Source organism: Calidris pugnax, unplaced genomic scaffold (assembly GCF_001431845.1).
Source record: "Calidris pugnax isolate Ruff unplaced genomic scaffold, ASM143184v1 scaffold209, whole genome shotgun sequence".
Classification (NCBI taxonomy): Eukaryota; Metazoa; Chordata; class Aves; order Charadriiformes; family Scolopacidae; genus Calidris; species Calidris pugnax.
Genome location: NW_015090978.1, coordinates 2,762,730 through 2,782,429, shown reverse-complemented (window position 1 = coordinate 2,782,429; position 19,700 = coordinate 2,762,730). Strand labels below are relative to the sequence as shown.

The 19,700-nt window shown below is 37.6% G+C and overlaps 1 protein-coding gene across 1 annotated transcript in view; it reads right to left on the bottom strand.

Moving 5' to 3' along the window:
- The window catches only part of DTWD2 (DTW domain containing 2), a 68,454-nt gene that overhangs the window by 32,334 nt on the left and 16,420 nt on the right, over nucleotides 1-19,700 (bottom strand). The window contains exon 5 of the mRNA XM_014953424.1: nucleotides 2,682-2,871. Within this exon, the coding sequence (XP_014808910.1) occupies nucleotides 2,682-2,871 (190 nt within the window). The remainder of the gene's footprint in view (nucleotides 1-2,681; nucleotides 2,872-19,700) is intronic.

Below are 19,700 nucleotides of genomic sequence, written 5' to 3'. Positions count from 1 at the left end.
AAAACAAAAAAAAAAAAAAAAAAAAAAAGAAAAAAAATGAAAAAAGGCAGCAGCAAAAGAACAGGAATAATTAGTGGCTTTGGCTAACAAAACTAACACTGTTTTAGAAGGAACAAAGTTTTAGACAAGAATGAAAACCAATTTCTCCTTTATCTACACCTCCCTCCAAGTGAACAGATCAGGAAAAAAGTGTTTTCTTCTGCTTTCTCTAATACAGTAATACACTCTGCAATTGAGAATAGCCAGTTTACAGAGTTTGTGATTTTTTACTTTTGCTGGCAAATTTGGCAAAGCCCAACTTAAGATGTTATGAATGGAAACAGTTTTTCACTTAAAGGCAAGTCACGTGCCTCAGCATATGACAAATGTTCTGCAGAATTTGAAATGGATTGCAGTGAAATAAATTCCATAAAATCTATTCAGAAAGTTGCAGTTAAATTTAGATACACTGAAATGAATCCCATAAGTTCCTGGATGTAATTTCCATCTGTTTCACTATCTTCCTCTGAAGTCCAAAATAATTTGACTAAAACCTAAAATCTACTCTTCCGTTTCACTTACACCAATATAACGTAATTGCTATACCATAGTAAAAGCCTAAAAACAGCTCCCAGATTTGATATAAAATAGATTTCATCCCCCAAACCAAATTACTTATAAGACTTACAGTAGTTCTTTTTTTGAATTAGCAGCATGTCAACTAACGCTACTCCATTTAAACTGCTCTAACATCATAATCATAACGCTTTGGTTTTTAACTTTGCAAATTGCCACCTCCTCTGTCCCCCTGAAGGGGCAGTCATCTTTTCACTGACCAAAAGGTGAACTGACGATGAAGAGAATTTTTTCTGTTAGTGAAACTATTGGTACTAATGCTTTCTCTGCCATATACTTTCAATAATGCCCCTGAATGAAAATGACAGCTTTGTCAACGAATTACACCTGGACAAATAATCCTAGTCTTACGAATATACTTAACGAAGAGAAATAAAATCTCATTTTATACCACCTAGCATACAGTATTTTTATACATCTTGAAAATCATCCCTGTAAGACACACTATTGTAAGAATACATGGGTAGAAATATCTTGCAGGCATCATGCCACCTACGAGAACCCAAGCGATCAGGACAAAATTTTTATCTGTACCAGAACTTCTCCTCTGTGTGATTTTGGACAGCAAAACTGATGTAGCTGATGGAAACAAATATCTTATAACACTTACATAATTGTGATTTCACACCAAAAGGCTGCAGTCCCCAGAAGTTTCAAAAAAGCCCAGTAAAGGAGGAACTGCAAACTAGCCACGAATTAGAGCAAAGACTGGGGTTAAGACAGCTACCTACACAGGTTCATTGCATTTGACATTTCACAAGGGCAGAAGCCCTTCACACCTCCAGGAGCCGTGTGCTCTGCCACACCCCAGCTCCCGACCAGCATGACCACAGGGAAACTGGTCAGAAGCCAAATCAAGAATTTCATTGTAAGAACCAACACAGGAGGGAACCTAAAGCAATGGCAGCACTAAACTTCGGACAGCAATTTGACTTCCAAGCAAATTGGAGTAATCCAACTATTTGCAAAGAATCCAACCAGTGACATTTTTCCACTTCTGGATTTAGGAGGAGTTGGTTATGAATCATGTACAATTTTCAGGTACAAAACAGCAGTGTGCAAAAATAGAGCCTTTCCTAGAAAATCTGTAATTTGAGCCTTTAACTCAGACACACCATTGTAGTACATAAAGAAATACCACCTGGTGTGTTTATATGACAAATATGAGTTCAATTTAATAACAGGAGAAAAACTTACTAAATAACAGCAACTGAGTCACACGAGATTAAGTTTTACTTTCAAAACTTACATTCAAGACTCCTGTGCCAAAGTCATATTCAATTATCCACTAAAAATTCCCTTGAAAAGTAGTATTATACCATTCACAATCCAGCAACGGCAACCTACGTCCACTAATGTTATCAACATCGTATTACAATTTAGGGTGTTTTCATTAGGGCAGGGACAGCTGTAATAATTGTATAACCACAGCTTAAGCCTTTTTGGCAGTTGATGTTCCTAAGAAAAAACAAACACAAACAAACAAACAAAAAAACCCAACAAAACTCCAAACCACACATTGCCAGTATTCATTCTGCTTAAATTCTAAGGAACAATTGCCAAAAGTCAGAAAGTTTTTAATATGGTGGGGACCAAAGGACCAAATATGTGGGAAAGAACGTGATGCTTTTGTAAGAGGCTACAAATTTCTGCTTTCAGTTTTCCTGTTACTGCAATGCAAAATACTTATGCAGGGGAAAAAGCCTGTGAATTTCATTGTACATGTTCTAACATCTTAGGCAAAAATTTTCTACACAAACCAGCTATCAATTTGGGGTAACAATGATTCACTGTGAAGTCAGATCCATCAACTCAAAACAAACAAAATCAAATTTCAAGTGACAAAGTGAAACTCCCCCAATATTTACAGTCGTCATTCTCACAATCTTATTAGGTTATTTTATTTAATTGTTCAAGTTTTCTTTATCTTGTCAGCTGGCTATAGCTGAAAAGAAGAAAAGATTTTCATGATTTTCATCCTCACAAAAACACTCCCTTCTGGCTGATCGGAAAGTAAGCATCTATTAGACACACTTAAAATTTTTATTTTACATATCGTAACTCACTTGCTTGGGAAGCCGGAAGAGAGAATTTTTGTAAAATATATCTTTAGCCTGACTCCATGTGCCGTCGATGATGATCATGACAGATGGACTAGCAGACATCACAGCAACTTCTTCCAAATTGGTTGCTTCAGCTCCAGGATACAAAATTAGAGTATTGGGACTTCTGCACACAGTTGCTAATTCAGGATACCTTCAATGCACAGACACACAAAATGAAAATAATTATTAAGAGTTTTCATGATAAATACATACTTGCAGATATTCCAAGTTACTAACTCCCACTCATCTCCAAAATTTACTTATGTTTCAAAAATGGTCTACTGCTCAGCTACCGCTTTTTCTTTCCAGCACCTCAAAGGTTGGTTCTCCCTCCGTTTGTAAGGGGGGAGGAAAAAGCTACCCACAAAAGTCATCAACGAAAACTTGATAAAGCAATATATCAATAATATTTTACAATGCTGTAATCATTAAGCCTCTAATGTCTATTTGAACCAAAGATGTTTTGAATTGTTTATGAAAATTTAAAATATGCATTCTAGAAAATGTTGTTCAAGCACATAGCACAAAAATACAACAATCATCCCATTTTGAACCTTATCTGTATAAAGAACGTTAGCAATTCATGGTCCACATCTAGAGGACATTTTTTAAAAATTTTGCCATCTCTATTAATGTGTTTTTTTAAATTACTATTTTTACAGTTACAGTCCCCCAACTTGTACATTCCCTTCTTCCTTCCTGTTGGCTTCTACATTTGGCGCTGGTATGAGAGGAATAACTACTGTCTATTTGTGTTCAACTCCTTGTACATGGAAATTCCTGAAGTTTTTGCTGTAAGTTAGTCCATAAAAATTTGTGAAAGGCATTGTAATTTAAGTAGTGTTAGAAGCCTCAAAAACCAGCTAGTCAAGTAGTCTGGTAAGAGGGAATCTGAGAAAAAACTGGCCTTGTAACAAAGACTGCATTACTTGTCTTGAATCAATTTCAGCAGTCTCGCAATGTATACTTCAGAACTGCCTCAATCAGAAAGCAGGAAGAAATACAAAGGAAAGGCTGTCTGAAGTATGTGACAAATAAGAGATTAATTCTGCATAGTACCTCAGAGGTTATAAAGAGTAACGGATATGGTAGGAGGAGAAGAGCAATATGTAGTTGAAATAGTGTGTGACTATTTATGCCCTAAAGTGGAAAAGGAAGGCAGTACAGCTTATCAGAGAAAATAAGGTGTATCAGAACAAGGTTAACAATAGCCAGCACACAGTGGGTTCTCCATGCTACCTATCAAGAACCACTAGGTGTTAGAGCATGAATACAGAAACAGGCAGGATGTAAATATGGGAGTTCACACAGAGAAATTCTTAGTGCCACTGTGGCCTTACTGCTTTTAAGACCCTAGAGTTGGCCACCTGCACCACTCCTCCAAAAATCAAGCAAGAACCTCCTTTCTTGAAGGGGCTTGGGGGACAGAAAGAAAAAAATAAAGGTTAGGGAAGATAATGGCCTCTTCTCACAGGTAATCAGTGACAGAACGAGAGGGAATGGCTTCAAGTTCCAACAGGATAGCTTTAGACTGAACATTAGGAAAGAATTTTTCAGAGAAAGAGTGGTTGGGCATTGGAATAGGCTGCCCAGGGAGGTGATTGAGTCACCATCCTTGGATGTGTGTAAGAGTCGTTTAGATGTGGTGTTGGGGGATATGGTGTAGGGGAGAATTTTGTAGAGTACGGTTGATGGTTGGACTCGATGATCCCAAGGGTCTTTTCCAACCTAAATGATTCTATGATTCTATGGCGTTTGAGTTGATATATACTAGGTGTACTTCACATCTGAGCACTCCATTATCAACTCTCTGGGGATATATGTGAAAACACAATTTGGTCAGTGCTAGATTCAAGCAGAATAGCAGTGTCTAAGACATTGAGATCCTGAGCCTAAGACTCATATAGGACCATAGAGCAAACATTTGAAATGAAAGAGGAACTAAATTCAGTGTACCAATAAGCCCAGAGCTAGTATTTCAATATTTGAGCATCCTTGCCCACCTCAGGCAAGCAGTCCAGACTGTTCAACAGTACATGGTTCATTGCTGTCAACATTATCTACTAAAAAAAAAAAAAAAAAAAAAAAAAAAGTCATGATCTTTTCTTCCAAAATGAACAGTAAAAGAAGTGTAAATAGAGACAGGAAATCTGTAAGGTAAGTATGTGGCAAACAGAAGTACATGGAAACTTCTCTGCCCACTATTTGTTTAAAACCTTACTTATGTTATGGTAATTTGGTATCACTTCAGTTTAACCAAAAATCATGCTACACACAAAAGCAAGGAGGTATCTCACTACAGGCTACCTGGTACTCAAGGTTTAAATCTAGAAAATTGGTCATTATTTTCAGACTATTGTCTTAAGAATCCAGTTCCTCAAAGAGCAAAGTATTTCAGTTGTGGGTAGCAGAGCTTTCATATCAATGACTCTTGAATGATTAAAAAAAATTAAAAATAATGAATTCTTAAAACTAAGCCCAAACCATAATGATTATGAATCACTACAAGTTCATATTATGAATGCCACAATTGAAGTCTTAGTCTTCAAAATACGATTCAGTTGAAAACAATGGTTTTCAATGCATAGTCATCCAAGAATTTCAGTCATTTCAGTTTACAATTTATATGCAAAAGCAAAGGTAGGGAGCAGTTGAAACAAATTTTGTAAATTTCTCCCACTAATTTAACCTAGGATTTGAAGGCTGATTATGCATATACTGCCATAAGAGCTCTTTACAAACTAGTAGGAGTTGCTGTTACCTTCAAAAAGTTTACTATCCACACTTAATCCTGGAGTGACACTGAGCACATGCGGAGAGATATTTAGTACTCTTTCCTTTCACAGGAACAAGTTCTCAGAAGTGTATGCTGCACAACCTCTTCTAGGTTGTGGTTCACACTGGCAGTCACAGCCCACGTCAGTAGCTTTATTAAAACATGTGCCTTCCATTCATAAAACACACGGTTCTTCCTTAGAACAGCACAGGATGAATCAACTAAACATAAACATCTAGTGATTTCTAGAGATTTGCTAAGAAAGGGATATAGTTTGCATGAAACAAGTTCAAAAATATTTTTGTATTGTTTTCTACACAGATACATCCTGTTAATTCCACTACAGGTTTTGTATTTGCTGGATTTCCTTCCTCTTAGTTTGTTGCTGATAGGTAGTGCAATTGGACTTTTTCTACTCACATAGTACCACCATTAAGATTTTGTCCCTCAAAACAGTTCTTATGTACATCCTTCAGCCGCATTTAATTAGATCTAAGAATAAAATGAAAAGCCTCAATCAAAGACTGAATTTCTTTTTGGTAAATAAAAATCAATCTGCTAACTGAATAAATTGATATGACATTCAAAAGGCAAGTACATATCAACAATATCACTTTTCACAGTCACTTAGCAAGAATATGCTTCTGACATGGTTGCTTTGGGTAAATACTGTAATACGGTGTATTCAATCACACACCACTTCTGAGATACTGCTACAGGGCAGGATTTCTCTACAAGAGTCAGATGTTTTTAAAGGAAACTTATAGGAAACAACTGTGAAAAATTAGCCATTTCACTATAATGGTGAGACAGAGCTGTTGCTGGCTAAGCTCCTTTGAAAAGCTGATCCGCACCGTACAAGTTTTTTTTTTTGCCTATAAGCTTTCACTTTGATGCTTAAGCTTACTACAGCATATAACTAAAAGGACTAGGAATTACATGTCATTGTCACAGAGTTTTACTTCTAAAAGTAAGTGTATATAATCCTACTAGCAAAACAAATTCACACAATGATAATATTGAGACTTTTTTAACATGAATAATTTATCCCATTGTTTAAGTACAAGAATGATTTGAGACAAATAGTATGGCTTATGAAAAATACAGGAGACAATTCCATTTAGGTTGATATTTGTATTTACGATGACTCATGAAATATTAAAGGATATACACCAGCTTTAAAACCTTCCTCAGAGCCACAGCAGAAGCTCCTTACTCCTGTGCTACCCAGGAAAATGTACTTTTGCTTTTTGTCCTTGCCTAAATTTCCCCTGCAAAACAAGGGTGGAAAACCCTTAGTTAACAAAAGCTTAGTACCAGGTCAGCTGGCAGTCCAGACTGCCTTGCTTAAGTTGACTAGACAGAAATTTCAGTCCACACAAGATCACTGCACTGGGAGGTAGATAAGCGGCTTCCTAGCAAGACACATCTCTGATCCCAAGTCCTCCAAAATGCTAAAAGCTGAAAGAGGAATTGGCTAAGTGGCACCAGGATTGTAGCCACTCTTCTGGGAGGTCTTTAACCTTTGAGGTGTTTTTTGTTTGCTTCTTTCTTTTAGATCTATAGACTTAGAGTACCATGGGATAAAGTCCTGGGTAAAAGGGCCAGGGAAAACTGGCTAATATTCAAGGATTATCTCCTCCAAGTTCAGGAGTAATACATCCCAACAAAGAGGAAGACAGTCAAAAACACCAGGAGGCCTGCATGGATGAACAAGGAGCTCCTCAACAAACTCAAAAAAAAAAGGAAGCCTACAGAGAGGGGAAGCAAGGACAGGTAGCCTGGGACAAATAGCCTGGGACAAATACAGAGAAATTGTCTGAGCAGACAGGGATTAGGTCAGGAAAGCTAAAAGAGTTAAAGCTGGCCTGGGACATCAAGGGCAACAAGGAAAGCTTCCATAGGTATGTTGGTGATAAAAGGAAGACTAAGGAAAATGTGGGCCCTCTCTGGAAGGAAAGGGGAGATCTGGTCACCCAGGATATGGAGAAGGCTGAGGTGCTCAATGACTTTTTTGCCTCAGCCTTCACCAGCAAGGGCTCTAGCCACAACATCCAAGTTGCAGAAGGCAAAGGCAGGGATTGGGAAAAGGAGGAATCACCCACTGTAGGAGAAGACCAGGTTCAAGATCACCTAAGGAACCTGAAGGTGCACAAGTCCAGGGGACGTGATGAGATTCATCTGCAGGTCCTGAGGAAACCGGTGGATGAAACTGCTAGGCCACTATCCATCATATTTGAGAAGTTGTGGCAATGCGGTGAAGTTCTCACTGACTGGAAAAGTCCCATTTTCAAAAACGGAAAAAAGAAATACCGGGAAAACTGCAGGGTGGTCACTCTCACCTGTGTGCCCAGCAAGATAAGGAACAGATCCTCCTGAAAACTCTGCTAAGACACATGGAAAATAAGGAGGCAATTGGTGACAGCCAACATGGCTTCATTAAGGGTAATTGTGCTTGACATACTTGGTGGCCTTCTACAACAGCATTACAGCATTGGTGGTCATCCACCTGGACTTGTACAGATTGGGAAAAGGAGGAATCACCCACTGTAGGAGAAGACCAGGTTCAAGATCACCTAAGGAACCTGAAGGTGCACAAGTCCAGGGGACGTGATGAGATTCATCTGCAGGTCCTGAGGAAACCGGTGGATGAAACTGCTAGGCCACTATCCATCATATTTGAGAAGTTGTGGCAATGCGGTGAAGTTCTCACTGACTGGAAAAGTCCCATTTTCAAAAACGGAAAAAAGAAATACCGGGAAAACTGCAGGGTGGTCACTCTCACCTGTGTGCCCAGCAAGATAAGGAACAGATCCTCCTGAAAACTCTGCTAAGACACATGGAAAATAAGGAGGCAATTGGTGACAGCCAACATGGCTTCATTAAGGGTAATTGTGCTTGACATACTTGGTGGCCTTCTACAACAGCATTACAGCATTGGTGGTCATCCACCTGGACTTGTACAGAGCATTTGACACTGTCCTGCACAACATCCTTGTCTCCAAACAGATTCGTGGACATGGACATGGATTTGACAGATGGACCACTCGGTGGACAACGTTAGGTGGCAGCACTTAAAGAGTTGCAGTCGATGTCCAACTAGAAATCAGTTACAAGTGGAGTTCTGCAGGGGTAAGTACTGGGACTGGTGCTGTTTAACATCTTTGTCAGAGACATGGACAGTGGGATTGAGTGCACCCTCAGCAATTCTGCTGATGACCCCAAGCTGTGTGGAGCAGTTGACACATTGGAAGGAAGGGATGCCATTCAGAGGGACCTGGGACAGGCTTGAGAGGTGGGCCTGTGCAAACCTCATGAAGTTCAACCAGGCCAAGTGCAAGGTTCTACACAGAGGTCTGGGCAATCCCAAACACAAATACAGGCCGGGCAGAGAATGGATTGAGAACAGCCCTGAGGAGAAGGACTTGGGGGTTTTGGTGGACGAGAAATTCAACATGAGTCGGCAATGTGCACTCACAGCCCAGAAAGCCAATGGCATCCTGTGATCAGCAGACTGAGGGAGGTGATTCTGTCCCTCTACTTCGCTCTGGTGAGACCCCACCTGGAGCACTGCATCCAGCTCTGGGCCTCCTAACATAAGAAGGATGTGGACCTGCTGGAATGGGTCCAGTAGAGGGCCATGATGATGATCAGAGGGCTGGAACACCTCTCCTATGAAGACAGGCTGAGAGAGTTGGGTTAGTTCAGCCTGGAGAGGAGAAAGCTCTGGGGAGACCTTATAGCAGTCTTCCAGCACTTAGAGGGGACCTACAGGAGAGATGGGGAGGGACTTTTACAAATCACACCAGAATAAGCTAGTGCAAGCTACTGAAGGAACAGTTGGTTATTATGATGGATGAATTTCATACAGTAGCTGCCCACAGTCAGAAATACAGTCTTCTTGCTTTTCTTGACATCTTTTGACATACAGTAGCACACAGCTTTGCAACATTTGTTATTCTAACATGGCAAAATAGAACATGCCTGTCATCAAGACATGTAGCTTTGGTAGTGCATATGCAGAATGAGGGGGAATGTTTGTGCTGGGGGCAGCAGTTGCTGTCCAGATGATAGCTAGACCACATGCCTCACAACAAAGCTTTGTTTATGAAACATCTCCACAAATGAGTTTGCCTGACAACTTAGGACAACTTGGATTCAGAAACAATTCAGTTTAAGACGTTTCTCCTTTAATTGTATCTCTTCTCACCAGTGTTCAGAATATCAACATCTCCTGCCGTCTTTGAAACCCCAGCCTCATCTGCAAATACTTGAACGTGACTGTGGCCCCGTTCCAGCAGACACATCAAAGACAACGTCAAGGCTGGGCATGATAAAGGCGCACAGCAGTGAGGCCCAAAAGGCTGAACTGTGAGGGGAAGAAGAGAGTGAAGAGCAGTGTGGTTGCTGGTTAGTGTTGGAGACTACTTAAAGTTACATCTAATTCCACATCATAGTCCTAGATCTTCACAAAGTGTTTTTAGAATCACAGAATTGTCTAGGTGAAAGGAGCTTTAAGATCATCAAATCCAACCGTAAACCTTACACTGCCAAAACCACCAGTAAACCATGTCCCTAAGCACCATGTCTACAAGTCTTTTAAATATCTCCAGGGATGGCGATTCAACCGCTTCCCTGGGCATCCTGTTCCAATGTTCGATAAGCCTGTGAAGAAATTTTTCCTAATATCTATCCTAAATCTCCCCTAGTGCAACTTGAGGCCATTTCCTCTTGTCCTTTTCGTTGAAGTCTTTCTTTGTGTGAAGTGTGACTTAAATTCCCCATTCATGCTCTGAAGTTATTTTACCTTCCGTTTCAGTCAGAACAGACATGCTGATGGCAGACTCTTTGAAGCTATCAAATTTCAAGAGGAGACTGAGCAGCTGAATTTCTAAACAAGAACTACTTTTCTTCCTACAGATCAGAGGCTGACTTTTAAAGAATTCACAACTCTGTTAGTGAGGGCAAAAAAGAAAGGTAACAGTGCCACATACGAAAAAAATCTGATTCTATGATTTTCCTATGAACATTCATTCCTGGCGCTGCCCCTGCTGCATTTGTATATATTACTAGCTTTGAGTTTTCATTAGCAGTTTGTGGACTTTAGACATTGGTATATTATTTACAATTATAGTATTCCACTTCAATCCAGGTAACATTTTATTGCAATAACTAAAAGTAAGATCAGTATGAAGATAAACATTTTCTCTTCCTATAAATAAAGCAAGATAAAATTTCTTATCTGCTGCCCATCTTTCCATAACCAACAGCAAACATAAAGCCCAAAAAGATGATGAGACTTAAAAGGTCTGTTTTAAGGTGCAACTATAGTCTTGAACTCTGTAAGAGAAATACTTGCAGTATACTTGCTTCTCTTACAAACCACTGTTCAGCCTTAGTTTTGGTATGCAGCAGGCATTACGGGCCTATATAATCTATTTAGTCTGACAACAATCTCTGCTAAGCAGAAGTATTCAGATCTTTCATTCATGCCTGAATTGTATCCAACCACGTTGTCATAACAAATTTATACATTCTCATGATCATACTTAAGACAAGCAGGATTTCATCATTTCTGAGATTCATGCTTTTGAGACATGTAATTTAAACACAAATACTGGATTATAATGAGCTAAGATAGTATCATAAATATTTTTATTACATATCTATGTTCAGTTTCTCTCAAACTCTGTGGTTTTAGTTGAACAAAGATCTATTAAACTTTGCCAGTGTGAAAGGCAAGTGTTCAAATTTTAAAAATCCAACACTGCTATTTAGTAGCAAACAGTACTAATATTATAGAACATATGCTAATTTATTATCCATGAAAAACCACCAGGTTAATGAGAAATTGTGAGTTTTTCTCATCACTTTTACTATTTCCTTGGTCATAACCAGGTGCCTTTGTCTCTCTCAATACTCCTGCACTTGGAAGATTGTAGGAATACTGATCTCCATAATTCCCAGAAGGTAATAAAATCAGTTTTTTAAAAAGACACAAACCTCTATCATCTCCACACTCAGACACAGTCCCTTAGGGTTAGGACTGAAGCATAAGAGATATCCAGCAAGAGAAAAAACTATATTTTCATATTAAATACTATAATTTTGTGGGTAAATGACATCTAGATTCTAATACAATCTGGATTTTTTTTCTTCCCTTTTAAACAGATCAATTGTATAAACAAATTATCTTTTCAAATAATGAGAAATATTTTAAGGGTTGTAAAATTACAGGTTTCCAACTAAATACTATTCACTAGGGAAGAAAGTCATAAATACAGCCTATTAAATAACCCTTTTTAATCTATGAAAACCTTTATTTTACATACTTCATTAGCAAAACTTCTGGTCAGTTCCACAATGAAAAGCCATCATTATCAATGTTCCAAATAACATTAGCTTTTAAGCATAGACCTGTAAATGAAACAATTCTGTTTTCTGTCTGTACTGGGAGCTTAGTATGTGATATCAAACTTCTTGTTACTGTCACAAGTGGATTTGGACTGCAACATTTCATAAACTAAAGTGGAATAATGGGCAATAATGAGGTTTTTTTATTGTGTCTTCTATTATTCCAACTTCAATTTACTTCTCCTTTCTCATGTACTGTTCTTAAATTAAAACAAAAACATGTGCTAGTAATTAAAACGTGAACACATGCTAGTAATAAAAGGAAAACTACTTCCTGTCAGTACTATTAGAGTACTAATAGTTTTTTCTAGAAAAATGGCTTTCAACCAATCTCAACATTTAAAAACCCAATGCTACTAACTAATATGCCAACAGTCACATTTCCTAATGTGAGCAGATTAGTTTTGACAATGAAAGCAATGGCAGCCAAAGGTATAGACCTGTCAAGATACGAAAAGCAGAGCCATTATCTTGGCACAATTTTGCTTTGTTAGTAGGACCTCAGTCCCTCAAATATTTAATGACTTCCTGGATGTAAAGGGTTTATTGCAAACCTCTTCCCCTCTGAGGAAAAACAAAACAAAACAAAAACAAAACAAAACTCACAAAAAAAGATGCAACTAACCAACACAAGAATCTCGTTGTTGGGTTGTTTTTTATGCACTAAAACACAGGTCTTCACATTCTACTGAAGGACACCTTTTCCCTTTATACTGTATTCAGTAACCTCTTCCTATCTACTGCTCATACAATGTAAAATTTACCTAAAACATTTTACAGCTTATGAAAAAAAAAATAAGAAAACCAACATACATTTTTCTTACGAAGAAAATTAATATTCTCTCTACAGAAGAGCAATAGCAATCATCTGATTAAGTTATAATGAGCTTCTTTAAGCAATTAACTGCAGAGAAACTCAGAGAGCAGTACTTAGCAATACCCAGAAGCCATAATCATAGGCTAAACAACTTCTCCTCTACATAACAAATACACTTAGACTAAGTAGTCTAATCCTCTCTCAAGAAGTATGTAGGACTCATACAGAAAGTCGGCCAGAGAAACTGCAGTAATTCTAACAGACCTTTATAGATCTTATTACGGAGTCTTAAGACGTCTTTTATGCAACACAAGCTAGCCACCTATTAACATCTCTAAACATCTTAAAACCTTAATTTCAATAACAAGGTTCCTCCCCCCAACCCCCTGCTAAGTCTGTAAAACTTCAATTAAACATTTGTTTTCTGTATTGCAGAATATCTGTATTGCATTATACTCGTTTACTATAATATAGGATGTTAGACATACATACTCTAAAAGCTAGTACTTCTTCAAAGTGCTTGTTGTCGAGTTAAAAGGTGCAAATTTAGTTTAACGAACATGACACTGAAGCACATGAAAAAAAACTTAGAAGAAAGTTACATGAATAAAGACTGATATCTTGTAAACAGTTTTCAATTATTTGGTAAGTACTAAGATTCGATTAGTTGCTATTGATGCAGTAAGAATATTTTTATTTGTGAACATGCACTAGAAAAGTGGCATATCTACAGTATGCAATTACCACAAACAGCTTTATAAAATTAACAGAAATAAGTTACTTCAAATCTCATAGAAGTAACAAATTTTCCCAAGTGACCCAATTGATTTCTCATCTAAACTACTGAACTGTAGCCGGCAACTATACTGTACAGAATATAATGGACATTTGTGTAGCTTGATTTCAGAGAGCAATGCAAGTAAACTTATAACTGCCTCCTCACTGTCCTAAATAACAGAGTAGCAGATGCAGAGATATTTGCATCTGTTTTCCTGTTAGTGATCATTCATTGCGGTATATAATTTTATATAGTGCACAGAATTAGCAAACTATGGAAGTCTGAATATTTGCAAGAAGGGAAGGTTTGAGAATAAGATTACCTTTTCAGACACACACACCCAAAAAAAGCCAAAAACAGTCCTCTCAAACTGTCACAAAGTATAAAATGAAACTTAAAAGCAATAATGACAGGGCTGTTTAAATAACTATGAGATCAAATTAAAATAATTCAAATTTTGGACATGTTGACAGTTGCCATCTCTGTTCAACTTATGCCAGAAATTCCTGTTGAGTGGAACAAACAGTATTATTTTAAAAAAATGCCTGCAAAAAGTTCACTAGCAGCCTAAAAAGAACATGAATCCCATAAGTTATATTTTATTCATTACTATGAAACTGTAGTTGCGTTTTCGCCTAATGTTTCCACACTGAACAGCAAACCCACTGCTCAGAGGGTGTACTGCAATTGTTAGGTATGGTCCTATAAACAGTGCTAGGAAGCGACATTAGCACATTTTCCCCCTCCCTTCCAACCCCCTTTTTTGAGGTATCATCTCTTTATAAAGAGTCTCTAAGTAGACATCCTTAAAATGTGAATGCTTCTGTAACTGCAGTTTCAGGAAACCATGCAGCACACTGTTTCTCCAGCTATACAAACTACACCTTAACTCTGTATTCAGGAAAGAATAATTACCCAGAAAATCGAGACACTCATTTGCCCTATGTACCCCTCTGCCTTCCCCTGCACTTTACATTTTTTAATTGCCCTTGCTCACTCTATCTTGTATACTAACAATAACATTTCATTTTTAGTGCAGGGCTTGAATTTTAGATTGTATATAGCAAACTTGTTGAATATATTTCACTGGGCAGACTTTTGGATTTGATCTTTCTTTCAAGTGTGCCAGTATCTTGACCAAATGGCCATCTTGGTTCCCCTTTATCACCTTAATCGTTGCTACCATGCAACCTTCATAATCCACTGGGAGTTCAGCAAACTTTCTTGTCTAGAGTACTCTCAGTGCAAACGTAACATGCAATAAACAGGCTCTGTCAAAAGGGGTTGCATACACTTAAACATACTGCTGGCAATGCCCAAAGTCAGAACTTTGGGATCTAGATTAAATACATAAGCCAGGCCTCTCTAATAGGGCATTTAACAAAAAGTTCAGTGAAATATTTTCCAAGTGTCATAGTTTGCATACAATTGATTATTAAATAGTTCTGTTTAAAAGTGTATATTTAGCTGGTGGAGTAAAAGGAGGAAGGAAAGGATAGGCATACAGTGTTCCCATGCCAACATGATCATAACCGAATTTGATTCAGGCTATGTCTGTTGCTGCGATGCAATCACACACTGACGTGCTTAGAAAGCCTCAAACGTGTGATATGCTAAAAATACTACCTGCTACAGTAGCACAGTAAATACCTACCTAATACTGCACTGCATATGCAAGTTGCAGGTACAAATTCTTAGGCATTAATTCACGTTATTAGCACCGAAGACCCTCACTTTTTGAGACCAGACACCAGTTCACTGAGGAATTGTAAAACAAAACAAAAGTATCTAGTCCCTATCACGTAATTAACAAACTAGACATAAAACACATTAAGTAAAGGAATAAGAAACCTATAATAGGAATAATAGGGAGCACAAACCTCAAGTATTTTCAGTGTATCAGGAACCTGACTTATGATTCTGTATGCACATATTAAAATTCATGGCAAATTAAATTTTTCAGACAGATAAAACAGAGATTAATTACCTCTACAAGTGTTTTCAGGACAATCAACCAAGCCTGAACAGCGACAAGGAACAAATTCAACCAACGATCAAAAAGAAACAGGCATCTTTGAGTAACAGGAGGTCAAAGTACACATTTCAAGATTGAGTGGGATGACAGGACACCACACAGAGAAAAGCTCTGAAAACAACACACTTGCTTTCAGTCTGACAAAAGAAATAGCATTCTGACTTGTCAAACAATCAGGACAAAGTTGTTCAGTAGGCTGAGAAAACAGTTGTTCAGTAGAATTTTGGATGTACCTTCATGGGAAAAGACTGTTATGTTTATCAAGGCCAAAGATGGCATCAAGAGCAAAGGCAAAGTATGCTATAGTATCTGAAACAGATGAAAGTCAAGACAAGAACTGCAAGCTTAAACTTAACAGTCGCTGGAATATATCAGAGAATTAGGATCTCACCTTCTATTCCAAAACAGCATAGATTTGCAAGTTTTTACCATTTGTCTCTATATAATCAGTAAAAATCAAATGCGGAGAAAAAAAGTAGGCCTGTCTGGAACCAATACACAAAACTGAAGCAGAGAAGAACAGCAATATGAAATACTTAAACTAGAAGAAAAGAAGGGATGAGAAAAATACCATCTTTTGCCAGTGCAGAGCAGAATAAAGGAAAACCAACAAGGCAAGAAGAAAACTCACACTAATACATTCTGTCAGCTGTACCAAGGTAGAAGAGGAAGAAGCCTTGGGGCCGATAATCTCAGCAATGAACACTGATAAAGTGGAAACCCTCTGACAACCGAGTAAGAGCAGAAAGGAGGAAGCTGCTGGACATCACTGAGAGGGAGGCAGGAGTATTTAGAAACCTAAGAAAACATTACAACTGAAGAACTGTATACACCTTTGAAAACCAGAATCACTGAACTAGATACTGATTTAAGGAAAATAATAAAATATTTACTAAAAAGAACAAAAAAAATGAAGCAGAGGTTATCCTAACTAATGTTAGAGAATTTCAGATACCATCGACTAAGGAAGACCTAGAAATCTTAAGTCCAACAAAAAGAGCTTGCATAGCTAATGAAAACAGTAATGGATTTTAAAATAATCAGATGAAATAATATCATAAGAGGGAGAAAATTAAAAAATGCTATGTGAATTTGTGTGCTAGAAGACGTAATCAAAGAATAGAAAAAAGACAAGACATCTGAAATTTCTAACGTTTGAACATACCAAAGAAGGCAGAATAAAAGGGAAAGGAAATTACGGATAAGTTAGACATATGTGAATGCTGACAGGCCGAAAAAGAGTATTATGAATGGCAAGAGTTGTCAGTGCAAAAAACACTATTAGGAAAAAAAAAAAAAAAAAGGAATCAAATAGCAATTACAGTCATGAGAGAAGCAGCGTTCCTAGGTGAGAGGAACAAAATAAAATGGATACAACAGTAAGAAAATGCATATAAACATTTTCCTACTATTCCTAATGAAAGCAATTAAGTTATACACATTACAATCATTATAAACAGTTAAAAATACATTTATTTCACTATTACAGGATTAAAATATTCTGAGATATCAATGCAAACTAGCCTCTACATCTTCCTCCCCAGAATGCTCAAAAATCTAAGGTACAGGCTGTTAGAAATTACTCTAGTCAAATTTATTGGAAAAACATATTTTGTCAAGGTTATAATCATTCTATATACTCCTGTGTTTTGCAGCATCAACACCACAAAAACAGCAGCCCTATAACAGAAATTAATAGAAATAATTGGAATTACTGCCAATTTAGAAATTAACCAGAGTCCTATCACACTGTTTTGGTAGGTCTGGCTATTCATTACTATCAATTTTTCAGCGATACATGCTACAGGATACTTGGTCACTTCACAAAGTCAAACATGAAAACTCCAGTTACCATGGAACTGGCCTTACCTCATGTAAGTAAGGACGCTTGCTTTGCATAGAAGTTTTGAAAATTTCAGTACAAGTGATTTGAGCCCTCAGCTTGCATATGCCACCCTTCAAGCTGATGTCTAAAAGGTGCCTATATTTAACAGGCTGAGCACCTACACTAATATGGTATGTCAGACACACAACAAAGTATTTTACACTGTTACATAAAATTCAATCTCCAATCTGGCAGTGATGTTAACCTCACCCTCCCACACTCCTGCCTGCCATACTACTATGATACTGGGTTCATTGGAATTCTATAAAAAGAACAGAAAATATTGACAACTCAAAAAAGTGCTATTTTTACAATTACACTGTTCAGTAAGTACTCATGCCAAACTGTTCACTTTTAGCTTTACTTATTTTAGCACATCGAAGATTAACCCTAATATCTGACAATAAAATAATTAACACAAAAAAAGGTCAGGAGTTAGTTTTTGAGCACTTGGGGAGAAAAAAAAACCCCACAGATAAACAACAGAACTGGTCTTTTAATTCAGAAATGCCATCTGATGAGTCAAATCACCATACAAACATTACGTACTTTCAGTAGAACTAAAAGGCCAGATTTCAAAAGAATGGACAAGAATGGGAAAAATCAGAAAGTAGCACTTCATTAGGACTTCATCACTCCTCATTTTTACCACTACTTTGTCAATTATATGTTGAAGATACCAACTTCAAAAAGCTTTGATTAGCTGTTTACTTCTGGAAAGACTTCTGAAAGTTGATTCTTTAGCTTTTCTGCAATATAGGTCAATCAAAAATAAGGTAAATGTAGTCTACCTAATTTGTGTATCAGTTTTCAATCACAAGGAAAGGTGACCCAAGAGGGTGGAAATGGATAGAAGAAATGCTAAAAAAACATGCTTTATGTTTACTGTTTCATCTAAACACAAGTTAAAAATAGAAATAAATCCTGATTTGCAGTCTTAGTCACAACCATCAGAGGCCTAAATGTTAAGCTTTCAAGTCACCCCAGTTACTCTCTAGTACCCAATTCTATGTGGGGTTCCTTATGAAATCCCTCTGTACTCCTCAATAGTTTTGGATGCTGATACATACAATGCATAGGAAAAACGTAGTTCTGTAGCGCTATACAAATAACCCATATAACATAAAATAACCTATAAACACTTGGGTAACAAACTTGCCTTCCTGTTCAAGAGAGTGAAAATGAAGACTGAAAGAGCTACCCAGTTCAGATGAGATGTTTGTTGTCACCTGAAAGGAGACATCTCCTGACATCTACAGATTAACGGTCTGTTTCCTGGTTGGTATGCTGCTGCTAAAGAAATCTGTAGTAACAGCGGATTTATAAAAAAATAATAAAAAAAATCAGCTGCTATGTTTGTTTAGTTTTCACTCAAATCCATAATTACAATTATTTATGCTCTGAAAGACTACCTTGAAGTGTTTTAAGTTTTCAGAGCTGTTGCCAAGAGCTGCTGGATCCTGTGATAATACAAATATGCCAACTGCCCTTCCATTCTGATAATTTATAAATGTATGGGCAACCATCAAGGACATCACTTTTGAGGTCTGCCACACAGTAGGTCTTCCATATGTACGCAGAAAAAGAACAAGTGCCCCATATTACCACTCCATCTGAAAGCACTGCTCACATGCAAGATCAGTGCAAGCACGCGTTTAGAGGTATACTGTTTCAATTCCCATCAAAATCATGCACTTCTGGTGGAAGCTGCAAAGGAAGTAAATAATCACAAAATTTAAAAAAAAAAAGAAGTATGGCCTGAATGTGCTTCAAAACAATGGTATTCAGAAAATGTATCAGCAAGCACTCTTTTAACAATTTTTTTCTTCAAAGTAACAAAGGCAGAAGTCTTCCCTTTACATGGGGCAAGGTTGATCAGTTGCTGGTGTAGCCACTAACCAAATTGCTTACAGACAGCATGGCTTTTAATAAACCAGAAAAAAGACCAAGCCCTGTAGTTTAACATGCCATAAAACATGATCTGAACTACTGCAATTTATGAGGCTTTAAAAGTCCCATTAGCAGAGATTCCCACCCTAAGGGGAGGGCAGGGACCAGTGCAGCCCCCACCATTCATGGTAAATACTGAGAAGTTTCTACCCCGTCTGCAGATGCCACAACAGACAAGGAACTTAAGTCATTCCAGATGATTAATGTGATCTCTCTGAACACATCTACTCAGTTTATGGCCGGAAAGGATGCTAGAAGTCCCAGATAACACTGACATGATCCTCTAACCAGCTATTAAAGCACCAAGTGCTAGTTACAAATAAGG